Here is a 12,134-nt window from a genome sequence, read left to right as displayed (position 1 = left end):
AAATAAGGGACAAATATACATTTCTTTTTTTAAATCAATTGAATCTAGCACTACCACTGCTGCTACCTATCGTCTGTGTTACATCCGGAATTTTCTTCGTAATTTACGAAGGAAATTCTGGATGTGAGGCAGGCTAGCTACCTATGGTAGCCTGTGAAATGGTTCTCTGGTGCGGGGGTTTGGGCTGGGCTATGACTGTGGTGTGTAATAAGTCTACTATTATGGACAAGGCATGATTTACAGGCATCAACTTTACAGATAATGTGAAGTATCATTTATTATGATTCTATGAGAAATGATATTCTTCATCCTATTGCATGCGACTTATTAATAAGTGCTAACAGCATAAAACACATAGTATATTTAAATGATTTGAGAGCAAACACCAAAAGAAATAATACAAATATTCCACTCAAACAAAATGTACTCCTTTGTCAATTATTTAAATTATTTATTCACAAATAAAACTAATAAATATTAATCTATAATACAGAAAAATTGTGATACAAATAATTTATCTGTGAAGGTATCAGACATACTTGACAATACGTTACATTAAATTTGACCATTATAATAATAATTATTATTAATCAATAATAATAGCCATCCTATTAATACTTTGTATTTCAGTGAAATAGTTTAAATATATAAATCTTGATAGTATAAAGTGTACTTTCATAAAGCTACTATATTTCATAACATGTCGAATTGGAAACATTTCACTCTTCATGCAATAGTAGAATTACTGCTTTAAAATTATTTACAAAGAAAATAGTTACAAGTCTATTAGGAATGCTTCCTTTTTACAGTTCCGTTGCAAGAAGAATACTCCTCAAGTGTCTTAATGGACCAAAAATCTTAACAACAATCAGTGACCAGGAATAATAATTCCAAGCCGAGGCTGGAGTTGCAGGGCATGATAACATGATAATTATCATTCTTGGTCACTTAAGGCAACTGTAAAAAGGAGTATTCATCTTGCAATTTTGAGTTGTTAATTATCAAAATCTGAAAGAGAAAAGGGTATATATTTTACTAAGCTTTTATGATGCAACAGCTCTATCTTTGACAGCAGGTTTAATGTATGTCATTACATGCAGACTACATCTTCATACTACTGATACAAGGGTATCATATGAAGTTGTCAACATGACACGTTTGGGTAGATATCAGAGGCGGATCTAGGGGAGGGGTGCAGGGGGAGTGCACCCCTAGATGAGCTGATATCTACTGCATTATTGGTGTTTGTGTTTGTAAGCAAAGGGTGTACCCCCTCCTAAAAAAAAATACTGGATGGTGCACCCCCCGTAGAAAATATTCCTGGATCTTCCCCTGGGTACTAAGAACTTGGGTTTACTTTTACTTGACATGATTGTGCAATTTTAGTGTAAAACGCCATACTAGATTTATATGTCACTGGTATTCAAAATCTTCAGGCTTGAATTATGCATTCCAGTGCATATCATTGAGGGCTTACTGTTGCTCATATCAGGTGCTAGTAGTTCCTCTATAATGTGTCATGGACAGTCAACATCTTTTGATTTTGATCACGCAGTTCAGTCCAAACTCTGTATTATTATGGTAATATTTGCAAATATACTCTTCTTTTAATTTCATTTAGTCTTGAGGCTGTAGCCATCATGTTTCACATTAGATTAGATGCATCCATGATCCTCTGGGCAACAAATTTTGACATATCTTTCGAGCCAGAACATTCCACGAGAATTGCCAAAGATAAGTGAAGCATCAGTGGCCCTCAAGCACTTGGTATAAAAATTTCTCTTGTTTCTGTAGCCAAATACACGTACAGCATGATTTGAAAAAACCTGTAACCCTCCAGCTACTTTGATTATCATTCCTTGTATTCATCATGCTGCACAGTTAGTCTGAACAAGGCAATCCATGCCATTTAAGCAGTCTCACATCTGCAATCAATATGTTCGGCTACATTTATCCAAAAAAGTCTCACTACTGAGAACATTCTTCTGGATCACTGACCTTTATATGTCATTGTGTAGACAGTGTGTTTCACACCTCATAACCATTGAGCTTTTATTCCTGCAAGTCATCATATGTTTTATGGTATGTCTTGCATTTGCAGAGCAATTAAAGAGGTACATCAACGTCTTTACTGCCTAAGCTTTCCTTGCTTTCAGAGTACAGTGATTTTAGTACCAGTGCTTGGCATATTTCATTATATTCCTGTGATATATCCTATGACTATTCATCTCTCATGTTAGGTCTTTACTTCTTCCCATGACCTTAACTTGTTGTGTGGTACCAGAAGCAGCAGTAAATATCATGACAGATTCATAACTAGTACCAGGTGTTTGTGGGCTGAACTTGATTGGTAGGCGAACAAACCGCTGTGGTCTTACTGTCACTCTAACATTGCTTATTGAAAAAGGCTCCTTTGGGCCCACGATTTTTACCTGTTTTTGAAAAATTAGAAATAGAAAGAAAATGGATGAAAAGAGCATTTTTTGAATTTAGCCCGTTTTAAGATTTTTTTCTAAATTCAAAAAATAACCACGCAGAGCAAAAGAAGTGCTATTTCTCAATGATCGGGTAAAATTTCGAGTCTTTATTTCACGTTTCAATGATTTTATTGAAATTTTTGATGAATCTCCATACATTTCCTTATAGCAGGACACCACAGAAACCAAGCTTGGGCTACCTGTGAATGAATCAAACCTGAGAGATCACTGCACTACCAATGTACCACCCTTGATTTCCTAAAACTCTCTTTTGGACCTTTCTTTTACTCAGATGAAGGACTAGCCTCTGAAACATCAGTAGGTTTTTTCATCTTTTCACGGTGTAAAATTTATCCTTTTATCATTTTTGTACGAATAGGAAAATTGGAAAATATTGACCAATAGTTTCTATCTCCTCTGTCCATAACTTACCATACTGGGTTCAGTGGAGTCATTGCAGACTTTAACTTTGACCTCGTTGCTTTCTCCTGCTGCTATATCTGGGAAATGTACCTCTGATTCAGTGATATACACTCCTTTGGGTTTACCACTGCGCTTGATGCTTGGTCTGAAGTAAATGGAATTTATAGATTAATGAAACAGATATAAATATATGTCCTTTGGAGCTTGTTAACATATAAAGGGAAGCTACTAGATGGATGGATGAGTGAATGAATGGATGCATGATAAACTCATTGAAGGATGTATGTATGTATGATACATGTAGTGGATGGATGAATGCATGCATGACGGACAGAAGGGTGCATGATGATCACACGGATGAATGAAATGATGATGAATGAGTGAATGAATGAATGGTGGATGGACGGATGAATGGATGCATGATAAACTCATCGAAGGATGTATGTATGTATGATACATATAGTAGATGGATGAATGCATGATGGACGGAAGGGTGCATGAAGATCACATGGATAGATGAAGGAAGAGAATGGGCAACAGAATGACGTATGGGCAGGCCTTATACATGCCATATGTTAATAAATCCCCCATTTAAAAAGAATGAAACCTGATTTCTGTGAGCTGCCGAAAACCCCACAGCCTGAGAAAACATTGAATCACAGGAAAGATCCCCAAAATATCCCTATCTACACAATATCTAAGACATTTGTTAAGTATGTACCTGCTTTGTGTTCTGGGTGCAGTATTTTGTGGAGTTGATGTTGTCATCTTATTAGCCATCCCCACAGGGTTTGTACCAGTAGCAGTTGGCTGTTTAGGGTTTGTATGTGTCTGAGGTTCTTTGGACAACCTCTTTGAAGTTGGTTGCTCCTCTTGTCTAATGGTATTTGGTTCTGTGCTGAACGTTTTTGTAATTGCCTTGAAAATAATAACAAAATAGGAAAATTGAACCTTTATCATTTAGGACATTAGTGATAAAACAATATGAACAGTCATATAAATTACCAGTATTGCCATTGCAAAATGTAAAATGTGGGCCTTTTGAAGGGCAATAATATAAACATAATTATATCCAGTTGTTCAGATCAAGCATGGATATCATCATCATCCAAATAAAACAGATTTTCTTTAAAAAATTAGCAACACTAATAAATGTCCCCCCCCCCCCCCCCCCACCACCAGTCACATGCCTCAGGAAGGACTCTTGCATAAAATATTTTTAGACAGTAATACCTTTGCTGTAATTTCTATTCTCTGCTTGTGTACACGCCTCAACCCTTCTTCCTTAAACTAAGGAGGATAATGATGACCACAAAAATATCAAAATATATTTAAAAAAAAATCATATTATAAAGAATATTATAAAATATTTAAGCACTTAAACACTACTCCAGGACCATAACAAGTACCTGTAGATCCCAAAACTGTGAGTATTGACCAGGGTCTCTTGGCTGGAACTTTATAGGAATCTGAAAATGTGGAAAATAATAGGAATTTCTCAGACCTGAAAATGTTAGGGGTGCTTGTAATCTTCCACAGCATGAATACAGTCAACTCTTGCCTTGCGGACACCCTGATATTACGTGGTGGAGAAATTATGGACAGGAGAAAAATCCTGACAAAAATTCTTGACAAAGAAATGACCATAAATAATCTTTGCCATTGCAGATGCTTGCTATTATGGACACAAAGTGATGGTCCTGAGGGTTTCCGCTGTAACCAGAGTTGACTGTACGATGTAAACTAAATTATAACTAAATTTGATAAAAACGAAGAAACAATATTGTGCAGCTTCCACTCCCTAAATTTTATTTTAGTGTTTTGATGGAATTAAATGAAAGAAAGTTTCTTTGTCAAACTTTGAAACTATCTCATTTCAGTCATATCGAATGGAAGTCAGCATGTTAGGAATGACAGAGGGAATCCCAAGAAAAACCTAAGGATTAAGGGAGAGACCCAACAATCTCTTATACACCATGTGGGATATCACTTCAGAGAATCAAACCCAGCACCCTGATTTAAAGGCAAGTGCACCACCACCCACTACATCTCTCTTGATTCCCCCATGTAAAAATGTATGATCACACAAAAGCCCCCCATTTCTATTCCCAATAAATCCTGACTATTTAAGTGAATACAAACCTTCATGACAGCCATGCCTGCTGCAACACCTGATCGTTTATGAAAGCTGAATGCTGTGTATGTTGTTCTGTAGATGTCTCCTGTATTATCAGTTGCCTACAGAGAAAGAGTGGGACATTTATTTAAACTAAATTATTAAAGTATTATTGGACAATAGTGAGTCACAACCAGGCATTTGTAAAAGGTTTCTACTACTTGATTATACCTGATTGGGCCATGGGTCAATAGCCCACAAGAAGCAGCCAAGTGAGCTATCTAACCCATAGGTTATGAGAAATGTCAATTATAAAGGCATAAAATAATTTTAGGGAAAAAGAACAAGACTCAAAGATAAGTAAAAGCAAATTTTGACAATCGAATAACTACATGTTACTAGCAGCTTACCTTGACATATGCAGGTGCTACTGAAGACAAGTCCCACATCACATTTGCATTGCCAACATTTTCTATGACTAATTCTGCCACTAAAATGGTCATGAAATATGTTAATATGGAGATTTTGTTACAAACATCCTTTATAATCTAAAGGTATTTCATGACATGGCTGTGGTGTAACAATCAATAATGAATTATGAGACATGTGAAATTACTAGACGTGTCCCTCTTTAACTCTGACGAAGGACTAGTAGTGTTCGAAATGTCAGTAAGTTTTTTCATCTTTTCACGGTGTACAATTTACCTGTGCATAAAATTACACTGACGCAGCTTACAGTAATTATTAGCTAGTTATCTGTTTTGTGTAGTCATGACACACATGACCCTGAAGTTTTAGTGTTCTTCCATATCTAATTTTGTCACAAAGCTTACCAGACTCTTTTCCAGCTACAGTCTCTTCAAACTCTACTTGCTTTGTTCTGACCACCAAGGGTGGAAGGTGGCTGGTCGGCAAGGCAGGGGTAAAGGGTGTGAATCCTTCTTTAGTCTCCAGAGCCTGGAGAGTAAGTGCTCCAGGCTGATAAGGGGAGTTTTCAAGTACAACTTCTTCTCTGATTTGGACACGGATAGCTTTTTGAGTTCCATCACATTGTATGTAGACTGTGCCACCCCAGGGCAGTTGTATTCCTGAGGAGGGTAGGGTGGGTCTTGGACTCATCACAACCATAACTTGACTCCTGGATTATGATATTAGTTGTTAATTGGTAGCATGGCAAAATTCACTACTAACATTTAAGTTGAAAAGCTGACTATGAAAAAGGGTGCAAGATAGTTCAATCCAAGGTTTTTTAATACCTACCTTGATGGAATCTGTCCACGATCAGGCGTGATGGTAAGACAGTGAGCAGGCCAGATAAACTCAAACCTATGAAAAATGATAGTATAATGATTATAGTGAGCAATGAAATACCAGTCCATCACAGGTTTATCCTACAGTTTGCACTAAATAAAGGGTAAGTCATTCTAGCAAGAGAGCACTAATCAACTGTGGTCCAGGTGATCTATTAAGGCTGGTGGCAGCCTGTGATTACTGTCAGTGATGTTCAGGTGCTAGAATGGCCTACTCTGTGCTAAACAATATTCACTTACGTTAAAGGTCGTTCAGAGAAATTAATAATCTGCAACCTTCCAGTGCCTTTCTCACCTACTATTAACAATAGAATACAAAGATATTAAAGATCTAAGGACCAAGTTATAATGAATTGAACACCAAGTTGAAATTGGTATAAAATAACCACTGTATCATTGATTTAATAATATAATAAAGTCAAGAGGAGAGCAGCACCACTGTGAATATCCTCGTTTAATACATGTTCCAATTTGATGCACTGGCAGCTTAGACCAGTGCCATCCACTGTACCTAAACTCCATACAAATCATAACAACTAGAATCAAAGAAGGACACTGCTAAAGAAATGTAATATGCTTACATGTCTTGTAGGCTGTTAGAACTAGGTGTTCAGGAAGTACAGTCCAGGCTTCAGAGGTTTTAGCATCTTCAACTGTGAATATATGGAGGATACATGCTCATGAGAATAAAGCTCATGACCAAACAAAAAATAAAGCAAAATTCATGATGACCCATTCATGTACTACAACATAAACATACACAAAAAATGTACACTGTACAACTTATTTTGAGAAAAAAACATCTCTTTTTTCACTCTTTAGTTGTATATCCTACCTTGAGGTGTTGGTGCTGAGGCCATTTCCTTGCTCAATACGGAAGGTCCATTTTCAGAAGGGCCTTGCATTGGCACCAAATCTAGGGACCTGTTGGCTTTAGCCTTGTCAGGACCTGATGGTGGTGACCCTACTAGCATTAACAGGACCCTTGACACACAGCTCTGGAAGAACTGGGTCCACTGTGGAACTTGGGGGTAAACCATATCTGTAGTACAAAAAAGGTAGTGACAGATTAATAGTTATTATATAGGCTGGCTGGGTTATCACGTACTTTATGACCAGCTGACATGTTACTGTTGACTGGCTGGGTGGTTGTTAGTCATGGTGATGAATACTTTTAATGAAACAAAGCCTGGTTCACCTTCAATGATTTTGTCTTCATCTTGGAAGGCTGTGAGGAAGTTGATGTTCATTAAAGGACCACTACATTTAGCTGATGCATGTGGGAGGTCATTCCTCTGAACATATCTAAAACAACAACATTATGATTAAGTGAATATAGACACAAATGAAAAACCTCATTGCCCAGGGATGACACATGCTCTGAAATAATGGAATCATTCTGACCATGATCTATGGCAGCTATCAACTCCAAGGCATGAAATTTCTAAGACATTGATTAATTTTGTGAAGTTCCTAACCTCTTATACTGCTGTCTAATTCCTTCATCTCCTGTATAGAATGCTAAGGTTGCTACAGTGCTCATCTCAGTTTTACATTTGATGGCATCATTCTCAAGGGGTTGGTAAACCACAACTACTTGCTGTGGGGAAACAAACACGTCAAAACATTTACTGTATTAGCGCTACGCATATTTCTGCATTGTAGATATCTAAAGACAAGGAATGGTATTACTAGGTTTTTGATTGATAGATGTCCGAAGAATTAGTAGGATGTTAAGACCAGACAGCCTGAAGTACTGTGGGTATTCATAATTTTACATCTAGAACTGCAGCTCTCTATCTCTAGGACTTACTTTGGATGTTCTTTCTGGTAATATGAAATTATTTGGTGCAATATTCAGATGGGTAGCAGGATAAATGGTCTGAGATGCAACATCTGTGAACAAAGACAAATACAGTTGCAGCTAAGTATCATTACTGTACACTAAATACAAGTCTAGGTACCCATAACTTCCAAACTACAACTGGAAACATGATGTCAAGCCATCCCTTATGAAAACTCTATCTTCAATACATTACAGCATCCATCACATTTTTCCACTACTTTTAATACAAGTGAGATTGAACTTTAAAATATTGACAGCAATGGCTATGAAATTTTTATCCATCTATAGATGCTCATTACCTTCCCTTATCCCTCTTCCATTACCCTTCCTCCTCTCTGCTTGTACCCACCCATGCATGCCACACCCTTTATATTAGGGATAATTAGGCCCAAGATGAGACAACTAAGTCTTCACTGACCTGAGTAGCAGACAGCTTTAACAAAGGCAGGTCTTGTTCCGGTGTTCTTGACTGTTAGCTTGATGACATTTTTCTTACCAAGGGACACCTGAGTAAAGTAAAATCATCACAGGATAAGGTCCTATAGGGACTCTGACAGTGACATCCTCAATACTCTCCACATAAAATGAACACAAACATTGCTTATTAATGGCAAAGAAAAGTAATGATGATTTACTGCCAAATTTCAAATGAAACACCCATCTTAGAGTGTTTGTCTCAGGGTCAGTAAGGTAACAGTTAGAAGCTGATAAGGTAGCGGTAAGATAGCGGCTGACAAACAGAGTTAATAACCAGTTACCATACAGTGCACATTGTTCATTATTACCTCTCCTAAGTTGGCTATGTATCCTTCACTCAGTTTTCTGGTGTCAACAATCACTAGTTCACTTGATCCTCCACAACCATACAATGGTACCTTCAACAACAATAATAACATGTTTAGAACTCTGAGATACTACATATAATTATCTTAGACAGTTGTCCATTCTTGTTAATTTTAAATTATGAGCAAGTTATACCTCCAGTAATGCTCTCATCAAAGAGCACTCACTATTATTAAAACTCCAATCACATTAGTTGTCCAAAGGCAGAATTGATAAACAAAATAGCATGTTTTAGTTGATATTCCTTAATTAAATTGAAACAGGTTATGGAAAAACATCAAAAATATGGTGGTATGTATATATTGTGGTATCAAGGCTATGAAGAGCACTGACACAGACTAACTCCAATCAAATTAGTTGACCACATTATAGTTGATATTCCTTAATTAAATTGAAACAGGTTAATATGCAAAAACATAAACCAAAAAACCTTTTTAACCTTCTTAAAAGAACAGCATGGTCAATTAAGCAGAGCAGAACAAAGGAGAACAGAGTATTGCAAAGCAGAGCAGTCCATTGTTAAGCAGCCTTACCTTGGATTTGGTTCCTCCAGAGAGGGTTCTGATTACAAGAGCACTGGATATTAAACCAAGAGTTGAGGGAGCAAATAAGATGTGAACTGGTAGCTCTTCCTGCAAATATGATACAAGCACTGAAATGAGTATTTTAAATTCAATTAAACCAACTAACCCTAACCCTAAATCAATAAATTTGAAAGGGGTAACTAGACTTTAAACCAGGTTGAAAGAAGGTTAACATACCTGAGGTGCTAAACCAACAATAGATGCCAGAGATTTCTCATCTACTTTACCAAATGTATTCTGAAGCTGAAAATTTGAATAATACTTTTCTTAGATGACTGCAACAAAAATAAAGTTATTTAATCATCAAACCAGGAGTCAAATACATATAATCATACATTGAGCAGCCAGGTCTTAAAATAATGGATGGTCATCAGACAATGTCCTGCAAGATGGAACTTGTCTGATCAAATCTTTGTCTTGCCAGTCATTTTCACCAGTAATGTTGAGCCAAACACGGGGCATGGCTGAGCTAAAACCAATTTGTCTGGACTTATTTTAAGCCCTGAGCCAGCTAAACCTTGAAATTTTCCAAACATAAAGAGAAGAGAATTTTCACCTTATCCGTGTAACCCAGTAGTGGAACCGTGCTGCTGGTTCAACCCAGGAAACATCGTTCTGCACATTTAGCTATGATACATACCTGAAAGTCTGGGTGTTGTGCCTGTATTGAAAGTTGCAGTTTTAGTTTCTTGGATGGCATCTGTCCATTGTGTTTTAGTACTACTTTTTGTTGACTGAAAAAATAAAGAATGTTATGCACGATCTTTCTTTCTTTCTTTCTTTCTTTCTTTCTTTTCCTTTTCCACAAAACAAATTATTGGCCAAAACTAAAAACCATTAAAAAAATCTTTAATAGAGATTTTGCACCATCATGTGATGGCAGCCATGACAGGAGGCAGGAACAAATGAGTTGGGTCTAATCTGATATACATGAGAAAGAATTCACTTTCCTAGGGGAAAAAGAAGTGTTGAAAAGAAAGTTGTGCTTCCTGTCATGGCTGCCATCACGTGATGGTGCTTGTGTCCAAGTATGCAAAACCAGGGTCTGTTACTTACACTGCTTTCCCAATGGCAACTCCACCCCAACATACAACAGGTTTGTTACACAGCAGAACAGGGCTTGAAAAGCAATAAGAACAATATTAGGAACATTCATCAGCAAGAATACCTATTGCCAATTATTTTTTACAAATTTGCATGTTACAGTGCAATGACTTAAAGATAGCCACAAAGTATCATTCAGAAATACAAGTATGAAACTAAGGTATATCAAAGCCAATTTGGATGGTATGTGATGGAGAACTGTCCAATGGGTCCACACAATATTTAGTCTCAGTACCTTTCCTGTTTTGATAGAGTCTTCTTTTCAGATGTCGCCATTCCTCTGAGCAGTACATCATACTCTGGACCATCAGGAAGCACACTCATCACAAGAGTACTGAAAACAAATCAAGAAGACTGAGGAGCAAATTAAACAGATTATCTTTGGTTTAGTGCTTCCCTTGTTTCTGTGTCCCAGTCAACTCTAAACATGGAATCACTTCATAAATTTTTGATGGTTTGGCCATGACATTTTTTGATTGACAAAGTTATTTGGATTGTGTGTAGATTTAGTACTTTAACACAGTAAGTGAATCAGCACCATCCACAGGTGAATGGCAAGCATTGTATTTCTATGCCTTCAAACCACCAAAAAGAGTGGGACAAACTGAAATGGAAAACTCAGGCATTAGCGCTAATGCTAGACATATTGTTTGTTACCTGTCTATCACTGAGTCTGGTTTGGTTGGTTTGAACTGTACTGTTACTTCCACTTCCTGGAATACAGTAAGAATTAAAGAACATTATTATGAAAAGATGTAAATATTGAATTTAAGTAATTTTTAAAAAGACAAAATTATCTGTTGCCAATAGGTTGTCAGAAATACTTTGGGAGGTTATCAGTGGGTAGGTTATGGTGGGTTGTTAGTAGGTTATGGGTATGTTGCCAGTATGATGCCAGTGAGTTGTGGGTAGGTTATGGTGGGTTGTTAGTAGGTTATGGGTATGTTGTCAGTATGATGCCAGTGAGTTGTGGGTAGGTTAGGTTAATCTTTCTTTTTAACCTAAGGTATAGTTGCTCTGCTTTTCTTACCTGCTGAGGTCTGAGTACTGTTCTGCTTGGAGTCACAGTAAAATATTCAACATCTTTAAGGATCTTAAGGTCTACTTGCAGGCTGATGTTGCCAGCATTTCTCACAGGGAAGCCCCTACTAATCCTCTGTCCAACTACACCTGACAATGTCAGAGCCTGGAAAATAGAATAGCAAGTGTGAGGTAGGAGTGGAAGTTGCATAAAAGATGGTGAACACTAAAGACAGTTGCAACAATTCCTAACAGCAAAGGTTGTTGCCATGCTGATGATATCTTGCAAATGCAGCTAACTAATGATTGGCTTTCATTAACATTTACCATTGACAAATGAGTTTTGGTCATTCCTAAGTAATGCAAGTGCCACAGCCAAGTTACATTTGTTAGCTATACAAAGTCATGTCT

At 37.1% G+C, this 12,134-nt stretch overlaps 1 protein-coding gene across 3 annotated transcripts in view; it reads right to left on the bottom strand.

The window, feature by feature from the left end:
• Positions 1–539: 539 nt before the first annotated feature.
• The window catches only part of LOC116306241 (uncharacterized), a 28,818-nt gene continuing 17,223 nt past the window's right edge, over positions 540–12,134 (bottom strand). For 2 of the 3 annotated variants that reach the window (XM_031716281.2, XM_089033805.1), the window contains 24 exons: positions 11,734–11,889; positions 11,361–11,416; positions 10,939–11,037; positions 10,656–10,718; positions 10,240–10,333; positions 9,777–9,842; positions 9,549–9,647; positions 8,958–9,047; positions 8,591–8,678; positions 8,140–8,222; positions 7,805–7,926; positions 7,525–7,631; positions 7,162–7,368; positions 6,908–6,979; positions 6,567–6,624; positions 6,277–6,342; positions 5,850–6,154; positions 5,427–5,506; positions 5,043–5,138; positions 4,310–4,369; positions 4,134–4,190; positions 3,622–3,818; positions 2,910–3,045; positions 541–2,432 (listed from right to left, as the gene is read on the bottom strand). In XM_031716281.2, coding sequence (XP_031572141.2) covers positions 2,232–2,432; positions 2,910–3,045; positions 3,622–3,818; positions 4,134–4,190; positions 4,310–4,369; positions 5,043–5,138; positions 5,427–5,506; positions 5,850–6,154; positions 6,277–6,342; positions 6,567–6,624; positions 6,908–6,979; positions 7,162–7,368; positions 7,525–7,631; positions 7,805–7,926; positions 8,140–8,222; positions 8,591–8,678; positions 8,958–9,047; positions 9,549–9,647; positions 9,777–9,842; positions 10,240–10,333; positions 10,656–10,718; positions 10,939–11,037; positions 11,361–11,416; positions 11,734–11,889 — 2,658 coding nt within the window. In that variant the 3' untranslated portion in view covers positions 541–2,231. Of the gene's footprint in view, positions 2,433–2,909; positions 3,046–3,621; positions 3,819–4,133; positions 4,191–4,309; positions 4,370–5,042; positions 5,139–5,426; positions 5,507–5,849; positions 6,155–6,276; positions 6,343–6,566; positions 6,625–6,907; positions 6,980–7,161; positions 7,369–7,524; positions 7,632–7,804; positions 7,927–8,139; positions 8,223–8,590; positions 8,679–8,957; positions 9,048–9,548; positions 9,648–9,776; positions 9,843–10,239; positions 10,334–10,655; positions 10,719–10,938; positions 11,038–11,360; positions 11,417–11,733; positions 11,890–12,134 lie in introns of all 3 variants that reach the window. The other variant, XM_089033803.1, reaches the window with a different exon arrangement.

The sequence above is a fragment of the Actinia tenebrosa genome, unplaced genomic scaffold (assembly GCF_029948245.1).
Source record: "Actinia tenebrosa isolate PJP-AT-01 unplaced genomic scaffold, QUT_ActTen_1.0 PGA_scaffold2__45_contigs__length_23673736, whole genome shotgun sequence".
Classification (NCBI taxonomy): Eukaryota; Metazoa; Cnidaria; class Anthozoa; order Actiniaria; family Actiniidae; genus Actinia; species Actinia tenebrosa.
This window is presented reverse-complemented; position numbering and strand designations above follow the sequence as displayed.